Source organism: Balaenoptera borealis (assembly GCF_965194805.1).
Source record: "Balaenoptera borealis genome assembly, chromosome: 12".
NCBI classification, from domain to species: domain Eukaryota; kingdom Metazoa; phylum Chordata; class Mammalia; order Artiodactyla; family Balaenopteridae; genus Balaenoptera; species Balaenoptera borealis.
In genome coordinates, this window is record NC_138869.1 from 5,095,310 (window position 1) to 5,113,841 (window position 18,532).

The 18,532-nt window shown below is 51.8% G+C and overlaps 1 protein-coding gene and 1 pseudogene across 5 annotated transcripts in view; one reads left to right on the forward strand and one right to left on the reverse strand.

Moving 5' to 3' along the window:
* Window positions 1–577: 577 nt before the first annotated feature.
* The window catches only part of PODXL2 (podocalyxin like 2), a 32,818-nt gene continuing 14,863 nt past the window's right edge, over window positions 578–18,532 (forward strand). For 2 of the 4 annotated variants that reach the window (XM_082345245.1, XM_082345248.1), the window contains exons 1-2: window positions 2,596–2,733; window positions 6,186–6,464. In XM_082345245.1, the coding sequence (XP_082201371.1) occupies window positions 2,637–2,733; window positions 6,186–6,464 (376 nt within the window). In that variant the 5' untranslated portion in view covers window positions 2,596–2,636. Of the gene's footprint in view, window positions 722–2,589; window positions 2,734–6,185; window positions 6,465–18,532 lie in introns of those variants that run through there. The other 2 variants (XM_082345246.1, XM_082345247.1) reach the window with 2 other exon arrangements.
* Window positions 7,718–9,812, reverse strand: LOC309607120 (large ribosomal subunit protein eL29 pseudogene; annotated as a pseudogene). The gene has a single exon. The product of its transcript is annotated as a large ribosomal subunit protein eL29 pseudogene (transcript).

An 18,532-nucleotide genomic window follows, 5' to 3' on the forward strand; every position in this document is an offset into this window, starting at 1 on the left:
GTTAAAGCCTCTTAAGTTGAATACTTAATTCGCTTACTTTTACTGTCTGTCTTCTAATAAATGTGTTTGTGGCTATAAACTCTCCTCTGTGAACTGTTGGCTGCACCCCTCGGATTTTGATACGCAACGTTCTCAATGTCGTTAATTTATAAACAAAGTAACATTTATCTTGTGATTTACCCCCCAATCCTAGAGTTATTTAGAAAGGCATGCGTTTCTGGCTGTGGTTAATGAGCCCTGTGTCCACCGGCGCGGCCTAGGGACCAACCCCTCATGGAAGTTGAGGACCCGCGCTGCGATGGGGCCCGGGGCGCACAGGTGGGCGACCGCTGCCGCGCCGGGTCCGCGCATAGTCTCGCGAGCGCGGCCTTCAGCGCTGAGGCCACGCCCCTCCTCCACGATCCGGGCGCCAGGTGGACGCGGGCCTCAGAAGCGCGAGGTCTGAGGTGCGAGGCGCGAGGCGCCGGCGTCGCGGCCCCGCCCCCGGCCTCCGCGGCGCTGATTGGCCAGTGGCGGGCGGAGGGGCGGGGCGAGTGACGGCCACGCAGACCAATGGGCGTGCGCGCGCCGCCGCCGCCGCCGCCGCCGCCGCCCGCGCGGCCCTGAGGAGCCCAGGCGGCTGCGGAGCGGCGACGCGGCACCATGGGCCGGCTGCTGAGGGCCGCGGGGCAGACGCCGCTGCTGCCGCTGCCGCTGCCGCTGTTGCTGCTGCTGGCCGGAGGTGAGCGGGCGGCGGCGGGCGCGCGCTGGGCAGCTCCGCGCCAACAAAGGGCCGCGCGGTCTCGGCGGGCGGCGGGGCGGGGCGGCCGTCCGCGCTCCGGGCGCTGCCGACGGCGCGGGGCGGGGGCCCGCGGTGCGTGTCCGGGCGACATAGGGCCGCGGGGCCCCGGACTGTGGTGACGGCCGCGGGGGGCGAGCGCGGTGCCGGCACGTGCGCGGAGGTGACGGCAGGTGTGAAGGCGAGGGGGGGGCGCGGGGAGACAGGCCACGGCCACGGAGCGGCGTGTGCGGGGCGGGTCGCACGAGGACGTGGCCTGGCAGCGCGGCGAGCCCTCCGGGGCGGGGGAAGCGTTGGGGGGGTGTGCCCGCGCGCATGTGTGTGCACGTGTGTGCATGCGCGTACGGTCCCGCCCGCCCGCCCGCCCGCCGGGTGCCTGCATTGGCTCCCGTCCAGCGGACTCGTCCCGCGGCGCTCCCCGCGTAGGCAGCCCGCGGGCTCGTGGTGCACACGTGTGTGTGTGTGTGTGTGTGTGTCCCGGCCCCGGGGGTGGGGTCTCTGCTTGATGGTGGCAGCAGAGCAGCCACTGCCCTGGGCTGTGGTGCAAAATCCCGGGGAAGGGCCACTGCCCCTGAGCGCGTCCCTGCGCCCAGCTCAGCGAGGGGACGCCTTCTGCACCGTCAGTCCGGGATGAGTAAGGACCCAGGTGATGTGCATGAGAAACGGCATCCGTGTTTGTCTCAGACGCTGCCCCACCTCTGTCCTTGCGTACCTTCAGTCCTCTTTGGAAGAAGGTGGGGCTCACCAAATAAGTACCGCTTGTCCACTCTTTCTCTGTGTGGCAGCCACCCCAGAACTGGCCAGCGAAGTGAGTCAGGACCATGCCCAGCTGTTAACGGTGCCTCTTCCTGGCTAGCCACGGATCACCGTGGGCAGCTTGGCTCCGTCTACCCCCCCTCCCGCCTCCGCCCCCGGGGCGCGCTCTCCATGTGCCTGTTATCACCCCCGTGCTTGGGTGGCATGTGTCCAGCAGCGTGTCTCCCTTGCGCACCATAGTGTGGGCACCCTGCAAGGACACACAAGCCAGGTGTGTGTGGTAGGTTGGTGGTGCTGGACCATTTCTGTTGTAGCTGCCACTCCAGGGTGCGGGCCACGTGACAGATGCTGCCGGGCAGCTCCCAAATGGGTGTCTGCCAAGGGCTGAGGGATCCCTGGACTTCAGAGCTGCTGATTAGGGGAAGGGTGGGGTGGGCTGATGGTGGAAATCAGAGAAGGGTGTTGGGATCAGGAGCAGATTGCAGGGGAGGTAAAACATGGGGATTATTGAGAGGCCTGGTTTTCCCCACCCCCTTAAGATATAAGCCTGCTTCGTTCGCCTCTTTCTGAGTTCGTTTGGGTCAGATTTTCAGTTCTTTGAGGCTGATCCCGGAATCCTTTTCATGTGCCTTCTTTTTCTCTCCTTTCCACTGGGAGTGATAGAAGTAGCAGAAAATTACAGGTGCTAGAGGGAAAAAAAAAATCACAAGGAGTGTAATTCTGAAAGTTAAAATCAGGTGGGGGTCTCAAGGCAGATTAGTCATTAAATGCGAAAGCAATTACACACAGAATGGTTAGGTCTCAGCTACTGTTTTGGTGGGCGAGCTTGAAAATAAGTAATCTCTCGTAATTACCTAGATAGTTACCCACTGTGAAAGCTTTTGAAAATATCAAGGTCTATATAAAAAAAAATAATCATCAGAGGGAAAAGTAACTTCAAGAAAATGGAAATGTTTATCGCAGAAAGAATGAAAAACCAGATTCCTCTTTTTCACACACAGCTTTTCAGCACAATTATCAGAACCTCTTTTAATTCCTATCAGACTGTTGGGAAAGATAGACAAGGACGGACTGTGGCAGGTGGAGGAGAGAGGTTGAGAGAATGGGGACCCCGCCTAAGTCATGCAGATGGTCGGGAATAGACCCAGCGAATTCGCCGGACCACAGTGCACTGCGCAGAGAACTTCACCGACTGAAAAGTATTTTATCCCCAGAGGTGGGAAGTCAACAGGACTGCTGGTCAGACTTCCCCTGAGAGGGCACATGCAGGTTCCTTGCGGTCCGGGCTGGTCTGGTCAGCAGGACCGAGGCCCACGCGGCTGCGACTCCTCCTCTCCCATCACACCTCGGTTCAGCTCGCAGAGACACCTGTTGGGTTTTGACGAGGCAAAGTGTGTTTGATCCTCCGGCGGTTTTGTGGAGGGTAAACTTCCAAGAATTCTTAAAAGTCAATTGTGCTTTTCTAAAACGGCTTAAGTAATGTCTTTCCCAGTAGGTGGATAAGGAGCTTCTCCTCTTGGCCGTCTCAAAGACGGCTGCTCTGGTGCCCTGGGAACCTGTACAGTTTTTGTTATTTAATTATTTCTCATCAATTGAGTTTTTTCTTCCTGGACTGCATGAGTTTTTCCAGATTACTGTCTTGTAGAATTTGGTTCCTCCAACCCTGAGCATACCAAGTCTGAAAGTAGACCTGTTGTATCAGCTGGTATTTTATATAAAACTTGGATTACATTTTCCAAACAGTGGTTATTTCCCCGAGGGCAGAGGCTGTCTTGTGCTCATTTCTGTGTCTCCAGAGAGGGCCTGGCGCAGTACGTGGCACAGAATAGGAACTCAGGGGGGCCGCATTCCTCTGAGCAGTGGAAGTCTGATGCAGATGTTAGCTCCAGTAAGGTACTGCCGCCTGCCTGAAACCAAAGTAGATCCTAATTGGCATCATATCTGATTGGCAATATTATATGATTCTAACTTTCTAAAAATTAGAAAATAGCTCTTAACCTGAGTACAGTTGATCGACGAACTATTTCCAAACATAGGGTCCGTGCAGAAATAGAAATAAAAGGGCTTCTTTGTGAAATATAGGGGGCCACTTTACCAACGTGAGGTCTTTCAGGAGAGGAGCCACCCTATGGTTTGGGTTTCTCGTGGGACCCTGAGCAGAGTGCTGGGAGGAGAGGGTGTCTTCAGTCTTCAGGTCTGGCCTCTTTCCTTGCTCCTTAAATCCTGTGAGGCGTCCGTGCCATCCTGGGTACTCTCTTCCTTACCTATCCTTTGGAAGAGGGGCACATAAAGAGGAGCTTTCTGGTCTTCCTTCACGGAGCGTCTGCAGGACCTTTTAGTGAGGAGAAACCAGCTAATTACAGTGCTTCTGTGGGCTGGTTGTTGGACCTTAGTCTCATGAGGCCTCAGTTATCTCATCTGTAAAAGCAGAGGGGGTTGATTTATTCGCTCTCAAACATGTCTTGAGCTCCTGTGACATTTCAGAGACTGTCGAGGCCCCGGCAGGACAAAGGTGAAGCTGACACAGGACGCTCGACTCCGTGCTCACTGCTGAGTGAGGGAGGCTGTAAGGTGGTCTGTTACAGTTCAGCGAGGAAGTGCTGTGATGTGTCCAGAGGCGATGGTAGTGGTGGGTGCCCAGCTGAGACCCGAGGGGCCGGGGCGGCTGCTCCGAGCTGAGGGTGGAAGCAGGAGTAGGAGTTAGGCGGGTGGGTGCAGGTGACCTTACGCGTCACCAGCTTCTTGTTAAAGGCTGTTCGAGACTCTGATGCCGTCTATGTTTCTTCCCATTAGTCCTAGTTTTTTCCTTGAAGTCACATAGAATAACTGATCTTTATTATTCACATCAACCTTTTGTTTTAATGCCTTTGAAGATATCATTGTTGTTCTTAAACATTCTCTTCGTGGCCGAGAGTGTCCCGGTTCTCTATCCTTCGTGATACTTATGATTGTAGACTGCAGTGTGCTTTTTGCAGTGCAGTTTATACGCTGCATGGAGCTGACCACTGGGTGGCCACTGGGTGGCCTTTGCGGGCTGGAGGAATTCTTGTCTTGCTCTACAGATGAGGAGACCAGGGTGCCGGTGGGGCAGACGCTCTCCTGGAGTCATTCAGCCGGGAAGCCAGGGCGCTTTCCTGCGCCACACGCTCTTGCTGTGTCTGATCTCAAGACCTATTTAATCCTCTTCAGCACACTTGTTATTTTGTTACGCCCGTTTCCCTCTACCCCGGACTGCTTTCCTTAAGAAGTATATTCGTGGTCCTGTGTTGTCCAACTGGTGCGTAGTGTACGAAGGCTCCGTCCCCCCCAGACACGTTCTCTGTTTTTGAGTTCTCAGAAACTCATTTCTCAGTCTGAAAAGCCCTTGTCTTCCTTAGTGGCCACTCATTGTGCGGGCACCCGCCAAGCTTAGGGTTTACTACTTCATAAGGTGCTTATAAGGATTAAAATTCAGATAACGCTTACAAAGCATTTAGCACGTGGCACCAATAGTGTTATCGTTTATTTTTATTATTAAACATCACTAAAAATTTCTATGAACTGCTCTTCAGCCACGTCATAGTGCGCTATAGGCGCAGAGTAGGAAATAAGTCCTGAAATTCCCTCTTTCCTGCATCATTGAATGTTAGTTTTGGAAAAGAAAATTTGGAGGTCATTTCACCCACTTTCCTCATTTTTCGGATGAGGAGACTGAGACCCAACTTTCTGGAAGACTTAACAGCAAGTTAGTGATATTTGTGTAATTAGTAATGATGTTGTGAAACCAGCAAAGAGGACTGTTTCCTGTTCTTAGTGAATGGGAGTGAGAGAGAAGGAAAAAAGATGCCCTTTATTTTATTGTTTTTTGTTTGTTTGTTTTGTAAATTAGGAGAGAGGGGTCCAAGATTCCAAACAGACGTATCATTACCAGCTCTGGATGAGTTTGACCTGTGACCTCACATGGTTTTTTTTGTTTTTTTTTAATATTTATTTATTTGGTTGTGCTGGGTCTTAGTTGAGGCAGGCGGGCTCCTTAGTTGCAGCTCGTAGGCTCCTTAGTTGTGGCTTGAGGACTCCTTAGTTGTGGCTCACCTGCTCCTTAGTTGCAGCACCTGGGCTCCTTAGTTGTGGCATATGAAATCTTAGTTGTGGCATGCATGTGGGATCTAGTTCCCTGGCCAGGGATTGAACCCAGGCCCCCTGCTTTGGGAACACAAAGTCTTAACCACTGCGCCACCAGGAAGTCCCTCACATGGTCTTAAAGACTGTGTGTTGCTGAAACACAGATCACATTCTTAATGCAGTTTTGGAAAATGTTCAGCCTAGGATAGGAGCCTGCAGAACAGTGTGCCCACAAGGTCCAGGGAAGCAGGGCCTCTTCTCCGCTGCCCTGCACCCACACAGCGTGGTGGAGAGTGGGTACTCGGCAAATGTTTCCTCCCTCTCTCCCGCCCATCTCCCCGTCTCCCCTTTGCCCCTGCTACAGGGAAGGAAGGCTAAGCAGTTTGGCCTTTTGGAGATGAGTACAGCATCTCAGAATCCCCTCGCAGCCCCCTGGCGTCAGGAGTGTCCCCGAAGCCCCGCCCTCACCCCTGGGCTCTTGGCTGTTGGAGATGGGTCTCAACCCTGTGCCGCCCTTCCTTCTTAACCACCGGCTTTCATGTCTGTGCAGGAGCATCCCTGGTCACGTGTGCAGCCGGGTCCGAGGAGCCTGGCCCGGAGGGCCTCACCTCCACCTCCCTGCTGGACCTCCTGCTGCCCACTGGCCTGGAGCCGCTGGACTCGGAGGAGCCCAGCGAGGCCATGGGACTGGGGGCTGGCCTGGGAGCCCCTGGCTCTGGCTTCGCCAGCGAAGAGAGCGAAGAGTCCCGCATCCTGCAGCCGCCGCAGTACTTCTGGGAAGAGGAGGAGGTGCTGAACGACTCTAGTCTGGACCTGGGACCCACTGCAGGTAGCGCTCTCCCCTAAGATGTGTGCTGCTCACAGCCGCCAAGAGGCCTGGCACAATGCCAAACAGCCCTTTCCTCGGCCAGATCATCTCCTCTCCCTCCCGACCCGCTTTCACCCTCTGCTGTCCACCTGCACCTCAAAGCCAGGTCTCTGGGCTCTGAGGGTCTTACTGGCCCAGGAGGCCCTTTTTACTTTTGTAATATTTACTTCTGTGCTCATATAATTCAGTGTAATGCTTATAGGCTGTGAGGTAAAGAATGTTATTCCTGTCTTAAACGTCAGAAAACCGAGGCTGAGAGAGGTGAAAGCACACCTGAGGTCATACAGCTGTCGAGATGATCAGTCCTGATTTCAAGCCTAGGTCTGTCCAAGGTCTCGGGTTTTGTTTGTTTTTTCCCTCTTCTGTGCTGTATTGTCTCTGTTTAAGGTTCCCGGAGGTCAGCAGATCCCGTGTCCCTCCTTGGGTCTCAGAGCCCCACAAGGCATTCTAGGTGCCCTTCCCTCGGCCCTGCACCAGAGCTGGGGTCTGGCTCACAGAGCAAGCCCGAGGCCTGGAGCAGCGGCGCACGCAGCTGTGGGCTGGTTGCAGGTGCAGCAGAGCGTGCTTGCCGTGCTTCCAGCTACGGCAGCTGTGCGAACGTTCTTGGCCGGCCGGAGCCCGTTTTTAAGCACTGGACTGTCAAACTGTGTGTGCACGTGCATGGGGGTGGGCTGTTCCAGAATTTAGCACTGACTTTCCTTTTTCAAATACATAGTATTTTGGATTTATGTTCTGTAATTACGAAAATAATACATGAAGACTGTAGAAAACATGACAAATACAAAAACAACACAAGGAAGAAAACCCACCCATGACATCACAACTGAAAGATAATTAATGCTAGTAGTTTGGGGTACATCCGTCTAGTCTCTCTTATATGCAAATGGGAATCATTTTTGCCACTTAAAATATTTCTTAAATTTATTTTCACATCATTAACTATTCTTTTGTAACTTGGTTTTCAGTGACAGCCTAGTGTTTCTTCGTGTGGATCATGACCCTCAGTATGAGACGGTTCCCTGTTATTGACTGTTCAGTTTGTTTCCAGTTTTAATGATGCTACAAGTATCTCTATATATTTTTGCACTTTTCTGGTTGTTCCTTAGGATAAATTTCTAGAGTAAAATTGCTAGGTCTAAAGATGTATCAATGAGCATCCCACACAGAAACAGAAGACACAGTCAAACTAAGGTAATCCAGGGAGGTTGTGGTTTGTTTTTTTGTTTGTTTTTTGACAGATCCTCCTCAGGTTTATTTGTACCAATAGCACAGGAGGACACCAGCCCCGTGCAGACAGCAGCCCACAGGTCACACCAGTCCTTCTGTCCTCACATTGGCAGATAAAGGCCTCCATTCTGTAGCCTTTGTGGGGGCCTGGGCACCCTTGGGAGCCGGAGCTGGAGCCGCAGCTGCACCTGCCGCTGCAGCCTTGGCCTGGGACTTTGGCCAGCAGAGCCTGAGACCCTTGGCGATGTGGGCACGAGCACGTTTCCCGAGCTTGGGGTGAGCAGTGTAGGCAAGTTGACTGAGCTTGCGGGCGCGGCCCTTTGGGATCTTGGACTTGACCTCCTTGGGCTTTACGAGAGCCTTGATAGCCTCAGCAGTGCACTCATGGCCTTGGCGTTGTTGGCCTGCATCTTCTTCTGGCCCTTCTTGTTGTGCTTCTTGGCAAAGTGTGTGTTCCTCAGGAACTTGGGGTCCACCCCCTTAAGAGATTTGTATCGTTGTGATCGGGGTTTCTTGATGCCGTTTCTGTGGCATTTTCGGGACTGGTTGTGCGTGGTGTGGTTCTCGGGCTTGGCCATGTTTGCACTGGGGCCCGCGGATCCCGAAGCGCCTGGGGCCAGAAGAGACCAAGGAGGTTTATTTATAGACCAGTGGACTTACCAGGGGATGGCAAACCCAGAGGAGTTCAGGGCTGCCAGCAGAGGAGCGCTCAGCGCCCCACACCCAAGGGACAAAGAAAGGGACAGATGACAGGAGCCCGTGAGGACAGAGGGGTGGGGAGCAGTGGTCCTGACACGAGCAGTGAGGCGACGGGGAAGAAAGTGGAAGATAGATGCCCGTCCTCTGGCTCCTCCCGTCTCCTGCCAGGGTCCCCGTTGCTCTCCTTCCCCTGCCTCTGTGGAGGAGTCCGGTCAGGAAGCAGGGATGTGGCCCGGTTCATGTGATTCACTGGGTCGGTCCCCGGGCAGAGGATGGGGTGGAGAAGGGTGGGGAGTGCGCCTGGGAGTGGGGTGTATCTGACACAGAGGATGGGAATCTTTGCACAGGCGCTTGTTCAGTATTTCCCAGGTGACCTCCAGAAAGGTTGCTCCAGTTTGCGTACCCGTCAGAGAGGGAAATGAGTGCCAGATTTTGACCCCTTCCCATCACTGAATTTTGTCACTTGGAGATTTTTGTCAATTTGATAGGCAAAATTATAATAGCCTTTGATTACTAGTAAATTTTAACTGAAGCATGTGTAAGTGAAACCCATACACACTGAATATATTATATTCATTGTGACCATTTATCGTTTTTTTTTATTTGAAGCAAGTGCAGTTAAGAGCAAGCTTTGGAGTTGGGCAGATTCCAAAGTTCCAGCACTACTATTCAATAGCTATGTGATATTTGGCAGGTAACAACCTAAGACTCAGTTTTGTCTTGTAGGAAATAGTATCACAGTGTCGTGAGGTTTAAATGCAATAGTACGTTTAAAGTGCTTAACACATCGTTAAGTACTCTGAAAATATTAGCTGTTATTATTACTTTTCCTTTTTTTTCTATTGAGGCTTTAATTTTTTTTATCACAGTACAAATCTTCTTATAAAGAGGATACTAACCTTTTCTTTGACAAAAATAGAAAAATTTTTTCCAGTTTAGTAATTAATTTTATTTTTATTATAGTAATATTTGACATACATAAGTGAAGAGTTTTATAAGCTTTGACAACCTTTCTTTTGGAATGTTTTTATGTGTTTTTCTTTATGTTTAGAAAAGCCTTTCCCTCCATGAGATAGATGCTCCTTTATTTCTTGTATTCTTTTTCAGCTTAAATTTTACTTGTAACTCTTTCTGCCAGCTGTCGTCTGTTTGCGCTGTGGTGTAGGGTGATGATCGAGCTCATCTCCCCGGAGAGCAGGCCTATAGCTACAGCAGCGTTCCTGATAAATCTGTCCTCTCCTCGTTGAAAAGAAGTGCACTTTCCCCTCGCGCTAGACAGTGCTGTGTACTGGGGTCTTCCCTTTTGTCCATACTCTTGGGATTTTAGTGTGAGGGTAGCCGTCGTCGTTCGAGAGCCTCGGTCTGGAGGCAGCAGCTGTGCGCCGCCTGTCCTCGGATCACAGTGGGGTGCTCCTGGGCCTGGACGGGCTCCGTTTAGTCTGCCCACTGCCCCACCCCCGTGCGTCCCCCCTTCTTTTTCTCTCACGTCGTTTCTCTTCTCCCCGTGGCTTCTCTGGGGCTCACTGAGTGTGACCAGGTCCTCATGCCAGCTCCATGCGGGTGTGTTTCCTGTGTCTGCTGTTCACGCCTGATGGTTGGGGATGTGCATGCCCTGGTGAGGGGGGCGGGGAGGGCTCCGTCTTTGCTCCTTTCCTGCTGCTCTGTTTGCCCACCGTCCTGCCCTTTCCTCAGCTCAGTCTTCTCCAACACCCCGAGGAGATGTGTGCAGAAAGGGGGCCAGGGAATAAAGGCCAAACGTCTTAGCGCTGCAGAAAACGCCCTTGACAGTCTAGCCCAGCCTTACCCCCGGCCCCATCTCCTCCCCTCCTGCAACTGCGTCGTCTCATTAGCCTGTTGTCCGCCCTGCATGGCAGACGTGGGACTGATGCACAGGGCCGCTAAGTGCTTTGCCCAAGGTCACCGCTGGTGCGCGATGGGGCTGCATTGAGAATCAGTGTTCTCTTACTGACAGTGGCTCAGGCCCATCCCCCAAGCCCACGACGCCCTTACACCCTGTCCCACCTGCTGAGCGTGTTCCTCTCCACCCCGACTGCCTGCTGGGCTGTGTCCTGCTTCAGCACTTATCTGGAGAGCTGCGGCCTCTGAGAGGCTCTTCCAGCTCCCCAGGTGACGGGGCCACTGCAGGTGGCTGGGCTGGTGGTGCCCTGGCCCAGGGGCTGAAGTCCAGTCTGTGTACCTCTCACCAGGCCCTGGGCTGGATGGAAGGCACACCTTTTCCTAATTCATCCGCCAGTGGGGACGTCCCTGTGCTGGCGACGGCCCTGAGGTCAGCCTGCTCATTCCTGCCTCCGTCTTCTCACAGCACCCGTCGCTGTGCTCTGAGGACGCGACAGAGGCCGAGTGTTCGGGCTGTGGGGCTGGTGTGTACAGGAAGGGACCCTGTGTGCCCCTCCTCCCGCCCTCTGCCCCCAACCGGGGAAGTCAGAGGCTTCCCGCCAGGGGTCTCGGAGGAAGGAGGGCATCGCTCGTGGCGTTTGCTGCTCAGGTCGGGGGGACAAAGAGAGAGGCCTGCAAAGGGCCTGCCAGGGTGGGGAGTCTGCCCAGAGTTCAGTGCCAACCTAACAGGCCCTTGGGGACGGGGGTCGCTCCGTGCAGCAGTGGCTGTGAGAGCTGGGGGCCGTGCTGCCGACGGTCCAGCCTCGGGGCGGGTCCTTTAATAATGAGGACATCCGACCTGGGAATTGAATGCCGAGTTGCGCCAGGCGCCAAGTCAGGTGTTGTAGAGTGTTCCCTCCTTTAATCTTCAGAGAAACAGTTAAGTCTGTATTGTTACTCCCATTGGACCAGTGGACAAACTGAGGCTTGTGGAGTTTGGGTAACAGCTCCATGAGCGTAAGAACCAGAATTCAAACCCGAGTTGTCAGACTCCAGAGCCTTGGCTCTTTCTGTTGTGTTGCCTCTCAGTTCAGCAGTTTTACTAGAGACCAGCAGTAACGTCTTAGGTTTTGTGTCGGAGTTACCGCCATTTTTTCATAGCGTTTTCTCTTTGCTTAGCTCACCGAACTTCACAGCCGCTCTGTGGGGTCAGCAAGGCAGCAGTTACTGTCTTTGCTTCACACGTGGTGAAACTGAGGCCAAGAAAGCTTGTTAGCTTTGCCCAAGGTCACACGGCTTGTGTGCGGCAGAGCTGAGTCTGGATCAGGGCCTCCCGAGCAGGTCTTGCCCTGAGAGCACATGGGTGGTGTGTGTCAGAGAGGAACCAGTGCCTCTGATTGTCACTGGAGCTCTGTTCTGCGTCTCATTCTAGTTCGTTGGGCCTGGAAGAACTGGAGCTGGCGCCTTCTCCTCCTGTAGCAGCAATCCTTGGGGGCCCGACGGCAGAGCAGCTGCCTGGCCAGTGATGAGGGCCGTGACCTTGTGTGGGTCCCTTTTCTAATCTTGCCTTCAGTCTCCTCATCTGAAAGTGAGACCGTGGGAGTGATAGATTGAAGTCTTTTCCAGCTTTAAAATATTATGATTCTCTGACATTTCGGGTGGGAAGAGTGGTGTCTACAAAGTAGGGAAAAGAAATGGAACATAAATCACCACTCTGCCAGCTAATCCAGCCAGCCTGAAGCCTGATCAGTTAATTCATGGAAAACTGTTAGTGACTAGGAAACTGTTAGTGACTAGGAATAGTTTCCCAGGTTACCTCTCCATCTCAAAACTGTCCTGCTGCCGCCTCACCCCTTTCGCTTTCCAGTCTCCTTAGTAACATTCTCTGCATGCAGCTTTCATCTTCCTAGTGAGCAAGCTAATTAGTGTTCTACAGGACAAGAGATAACTCTTTGGGGTTGGCACGTTCTAGAAACCCAACTCAAACAGGCCCGCAGACCTGTGTGAGAGAGGGGTGTGTATCGGCTTGTAAGGGATCGGTTTCCGGCCCAGGCAGGTGGGGTCCAGGTGTTGAAACGGCGTCAGAAGCTGTCTCAGCCCATCGTGCTTTGCGTCCCCTCGTCGGTTCACTCTTAGGCGGTCGTTCTGTGTGGTAGCTGAGCGAGGCCCTCCATCACTCTGCTCTCATCCTCCTGTCACTTAGCAGCCCCAGCACTTCTGGGGAAGACTCAGGTGGAGGCTCGTTGGTCTGGTCTAATCTGGGTCCCAAGCCCCCTGAAGCCAGGGGGTACGGCCCCACACTCCGGGACCAAGAAGAGGGGAGGAGGGCCCCCCAGAGGAGAATCAAGGTGCCATTAACAGAAAGGGGGATGAAATGATGCCCTTGAGTAGGGACATTCCTAAGTGCTTATGTTTCCTCAGTCATTGTCACATACAGTTCTTTTTTCCCTCACGGCGACCTGATGCAGCCTTAAAAGCAGCCTGAGTATTACTGTCTCATGGCAGAGGCGACTGGCTTAGGGAGGTTTATGGGTGGTTTGAGGTTGTGCAGGTGAGTGATGGCAGAGCGGCTCTCAGCTCTGAGGTCTCTGCTTCAGGACCCGCTCCTTCTCTGTGTGAGCTCCTCCCTCACAGCACTTCAGTTACTGTTCGCCTGGAGTGAATTTGTGGAAACCAGATCATCAGAGCAGCTGTCTGCTGGGGTGTGGAAATGGTTTCAGTACAGCGGTCTTGTTGGGTCATATCTGTTATGCAATGATTTGACCTTCCGGGTCACTGCCCACACTTCAGGCATGTTTCCTGACAGTAGCACTTCACCTGGACACCAAAAAAAGAAAGGAAACGAAAAAAGCCCCATATTTTTGTTTTACGCTAGTAGTATCATTGTATGAAAATCAGAAACATGCAACAAGTTAAAAAAAAAAAAATTCATAACCCCATCATCAACCCAGAGTTTGGGAACAGTAACATTTTGGTGTGTCTCTTACTGGACTTTCTACCCATATAGAAAACAGATAAAATATGCCTTTATGAAAAATGGAATCCGAGGGTACTGATCTTGCGGTTTCACTTACGCACATCTTTCCCAGGCAGTAGACACAGTTCTCCAGCCTCAGCTTTGAGGCCGAATTGGCATCCCAAGTGTGGACGGGCTGCCCCCTGCCATGTGAAAGCAGGATTGTCCCATGAGCTGTGCCCTGACGGGAATCCTTGACACTGAATCATCATGAGCTTCCTTAATTGTTTCCTTAGAGTGCGTTTCTAGAAGACAAGTGACAGGATCAGGATGTTTGTCTTCACAGCTTTTTTTTTTTATTTTTAGGTAGAGCCTAGCAACATGTGTTTTTTTACTTTTTTTTTTTTTTGGTTTATTTATTTATTTATTTATTTATTTATTTATGGCTGTGTTGGGTCTTCGTTTCTGTGCGAGGGCTTTCTCTAGTTGTGGCAAGTGGGGGCCACTCTTCATTGCGGTGCGCGGGCCTCTCATTATCGTGGCCTCTCTTGTTGCGGAGCACAGGCTCCAGACTCGCAGGCTCAGTAATTGTGGCTCACGGGCCCAGCTGCTCTGCGGCATGTGGGATCTTCCCAGACCAGGGCTCGAACCCGTGTCCCCTGCATTGGCAGGCAGATTCTCAACCACTGCGCCACCAGGGAAGCCCTTCACAGCTTTTTGTTCATGCTTTCCCCTCCAGACTGTGGCCCGATTTCTGTTCCCATCAGCAGCAGGTGGAGTGCCTGTTCCCGCGCTCATCCGGTACCGAGTATGGTCCTTAAATGCACTCCTATGTTGTCAGGTTGGTAGTCCAAAAGGTTTATCATCTGGTTTAATTTACATTTCTTTGATGACTACTGAGGTTGACCATTAAAAAGTCATGTTTAATTTACTGAAAGCTTCCCTTGCACCTCTGTTTTATACAAATCTATTGTGAATTTTGTGAATGTTTTTGTAAATATTAACACTCAGTTGAATAACTGGCTTGCGTGTTGCACTCAGGGGACAATTTTCAGTGATTTGACATTAACCTAAAGGGATGTTTAAAGTGATCTTTCAAGGCCAGTGGCCCTGATGCCTGTTTTAATTCCTTGTCTTAAAGAGAGGAATCAGTTCATTACCGTTTCAGCTGAGGCCGAAGGTCACATGAGAGGATGACCACCCTGGAAGGCAGAAATAACATCCAGTGCAACCTTGACAAAAAGGGAAAAAGACCTACAAAACTGGGGTGAAGTATTAGGAGGAAAAAAATGCGACATGATCTATTTAGGGAACAAAAACCAGCACTGTAGTGAGATTAAGAGAAAAACAAAAAGGCCTAGACGCAGCTTAAGTGCCGACGCTGGGTGAGTTAAGAGATCTTCCTTTACCCTCTGATCTGTTAGCCTCCGGTTCGTCAGTCGTGTTCAGTGTTTAACAGTCCCTTCACCAGACATTTACTGCATGCCTACTCTTTTGATTTCATGACCACCCTTAAAACTGGCGAATCCAGAATTTTCACAAGAGGAGATAAATGACAAGGGGAAGGGTTGAGAATAAGGAATAATTACGGTTATGTAGCCCCAGGAAAAGAAGGCTAAACTGGGGCAACTAAGAGAATATGTAGGGATTTTTCCCCCTGAGGAAGATGCTTCCCAGGTTCTCCTCATTTAGCAGATAAAACAGAAATGGGCTTAAGTTGTAAGCGAACCATCCCAGTTGGATTTAAGGAAATTGGGGAGAAAAAAAGCCAATGACACAGAAATGTCTCCCTAAGGAGGCCAAGACATGTTCTTGAAGAAGACTGCAGCCCATCTTTCTAGACGTTGTCTAAAAATTCCCTTCTGAATAATTTGCCCTTATGCGTACATACATAATATGTATACATATTATGTATACATACATACATAATTCTGCCATTTACAGTCTGTACAATTTTATTTGTGTTGGAATAAAGATAAATAAGAAATTCGCTCTATTGAGTCACCATTAAAGTAACTTATAGCAATGCCATCATGCCTCGGCCAAGGGCCAAGGCCCGTCAGGGAACCTCCCAGGTTCTTCTGCTGTCAGGACCCTGGACTCCTCGGGGTCCCGCCGCAACTACACCTGAGCACACACCGGTGTGCCTGGCTGTGTGCTGAGCTCTGGGATGCAGAACCTGCAGGTGACTTTCAGGGGAGGAAAGAGTGCCTCTGTGGGCCCAGGGTTGTGCATCCCTTATGTCATTCATTTTAGCCTCACGTTCCAGAGCGGTGGCTTTGCGGAGCCCCCGGGCCGGTCACCCAGAATTCCAGCCCCGCTTGCAGAACTCTGAAGCTTGGCCTTGGCTCTTACATGTCACCCAGGCTGGTGACCGAAGCCCAGCTTCAGAGGATCGGGACCAAGGGGGTGATGCCGCTGCGTCAGCTGAAGCTAGCTCTGGCGCTGCCTGGCTGACCGGGAACGTGTCTTGAGAGACTGGCTTCGACCACACGAGAACCTGAGGTTGGCAGCTTTACAGCTGCAACAGGTCTGGGCCTCACCACGCAGAGCAAGTGTCATCCCTTCTCTGAGCTTTGCTCTGCATCTGTGAAAGCAGGGCTGTGGGCCTGCTGATGTCACAGGGCCCCACTCTGGAATGTGCAGGCCTGATGTTCCGAAGCGCTCTGGGGAAGGTGTCGTTTCCAGCGAAGCCACTTGGGGGTGCTGCTGCTCCCCGCACTGTTGGCCGGTGTTTCAGGCAGGGGAGCTAATGGGAGCGGGTGCGTTGGACGAGGTCCCAGGTGGGCCTCTGGTATCTCAGGGATAGTGAGGGCACCTGATTGGCTGAGCCCCGGGCAGCTTGGCCACTCCTTGACCCTCCACCCTTTGAGGCCAAGCTGGAACCTCCGCCTGGGGGACCTGCTCTGTGAGGGACCTTTACTGTCTCTCCATTGCCTGCGCTGTGACCGCCCTCTGGGGCACAGGGACAGGCTTTGACTCGCTTTCAGGCTGTCTCGAACATGTCTCCTGGGCATCTCTGCCTGCTCACACCTGTGTCCAGATATGTGGTGTGTTTGTCCCTGACAGGCTGTTGGGGTTTGTGGAGCCCTACTCTGACGCCTGAAGCAGGTGGAAAAGGAGGGCAAAGCCTGGGCTCTTAGCAGGATGGAGCACCACTGTCCGTGTCCACGGGGCTGTCAGTGCACAGGTCTCTGGTCCGGTGTCCAGGATTTGGGGCATCAGGCCATCCTTGATGCTGCTCCTGGAGACCGGAGCGCTGGCAGGGGCCGCCTTGCCTGGGGAGGAGACCCATTCCCTCCCGTCATCCTGCAATTTCTGGTGCATTTTCTCCACGACCTCCCTCTAGTCCTCCCCTCCTCCCTCCGGCCCCCTCCTCCCCCCTCCCTCCGGTCCCCTCCTCCCCCTCCCTCCGGCCTCCTCCTCCCCCTCCCTCCGGTCCCCTCCTCCCCCTCCCTGCGGTCCTCTCTTCCCTCCTCCCACTAGTCCTCTCCTCCTGCCTCTTCACTCTGCCCATCTCCATCCGTCTCCTTTTCCTCCATTGTCATTTTACTCCTGGTCCCTGCAAGATGAGTGCTGAGGCTTCCTCACTCCTCCAAGGTCGCTAATCTCTGGAATCTTGGTCTTCCTCCCGTGGACACCTGAGTGGGACGAACGCTCCCCTCCTTCCCCACTGGGATTGTTCACCTGCCTTGTGGCACCTGTATTCCTTTCTCCTGGAGGTCTGAAACTCTTAGTCCACATAGCCTGCCCTGTCCCCTGCCTTCTCTGTTTTCTGGTGGGTAACTTTATATTTGCAGAAAACTTACAAGAATAATTCCCATATACCCTTCACTTAGATCCCCCATTGTTAACATTTTGTCACATTTGCTTTGTTATTCTGTGTATGTATATATGGACGTATAGACAAGAGTTTTTCCTAAATCACTTGACAGTAAGTTGCAGGCAAAATTCCCCTTGACCCTTAAGTACTTCAGTGTGTATTTCTTAACAAAGACATTCTCTTACCAAACCACAGTACAGTGATCAAAATCAGGAAATTGACATGGATACAATACTGTTATATAACTACAAACTTTATTCAAACTTTGCCAGTTTTCCCAGCAAAGTCCTTAGTAGCAAAAAAAAAAAAAAAAAAAAGTTACTGTTTCCAGTTCACTGTTCAGTCCAGGATCATGTACTGCCTTTAGTTCTCATGTGTCTTTTGTATCTTTTATTCTGGAACACTCCAGTCTGTCTTTCATGATTGTGATGTTTGTTTTTTTAAGGAGACAGGCCAGTTATTTTGTAGAATACTTCTCAATTTTGGTTTGTCTAGTGTTTCCCCATAATTAGATTCAGGTTCTGCATTTTTGGAAGGAATGTCATACACGGTTTTCCTTTCTCAATTCATCAGACCGCGGTTACTCTTGGACAAGGCTCAGTTTCTTTGCTTGTTAGTCTGCATTCACATTTGGATCCAGTCCCACCGTCCACTCCCCTGGGACCCCCGTTTTCATCCCACCAGGGTCTGTCCCCCAGCCGCCCCTGTGTCACCTCCTATCATACTTCCATAGTCTATGCCCCCGGTGGGCCTCCCATTAGTTCTCATTTCTGGTGTAGGAGGCATTTCCCATATTCAGATCATATGCAGGCTTGTCAATAGACGATTGGTCATTTCCTGCCTGGCCCTCTTTCCTGGATCCTGGCTTACCACTCAGGTGTTTACTGTGCTCCTCGTTTGTGGAGCGCACTTCCAGAGTGCTGCTGTTTTCTCTTATGATTTAACAATATGACCATTCCTTTAATGTTGGTAGTGGAGGAAGAGCTCAAATTAACGGGGTGTTTGTACTGTTGGTGGTGCCCAGGTTCATCTCACTGAATCCAGACCACAGCCCTATGTGCTGCGTACTCTTCGTTTTTTACAGGTAAAGAAGAGGAGGCACATGGACGTTAGGTTCCGTGTCCAAGGCCATACAGTTCATAAGCAGTGAAACTGAAATCACACAGTAAAAGGGAAAGGAATAATTTTGGATGCTGAGAGGTGGTAAAAAAAAAAAAAAAAAGTAGAAAAAGAAAATTCTGCTGATTCCCAGCACCAGTGAGCATCAGTTAGTGATTTGTCCAGTCACCAGAGACGAGAGGCTGGAAGAGGGTGGAGGCTTGCTGGGAGATGTCAATTTGGGAGACTTTAGTGTTGAGGCAATAGATAAAGTCTTCAGAAACAGTGAACTCACTGAGAAAGAAGTGCAGAAATTGTGAGTCCAGGGCGGATGGTTTGGAAGTGGTCACATTTAGGGAGAGGGGAGAGGAGCTGACACAGATTGTAAAG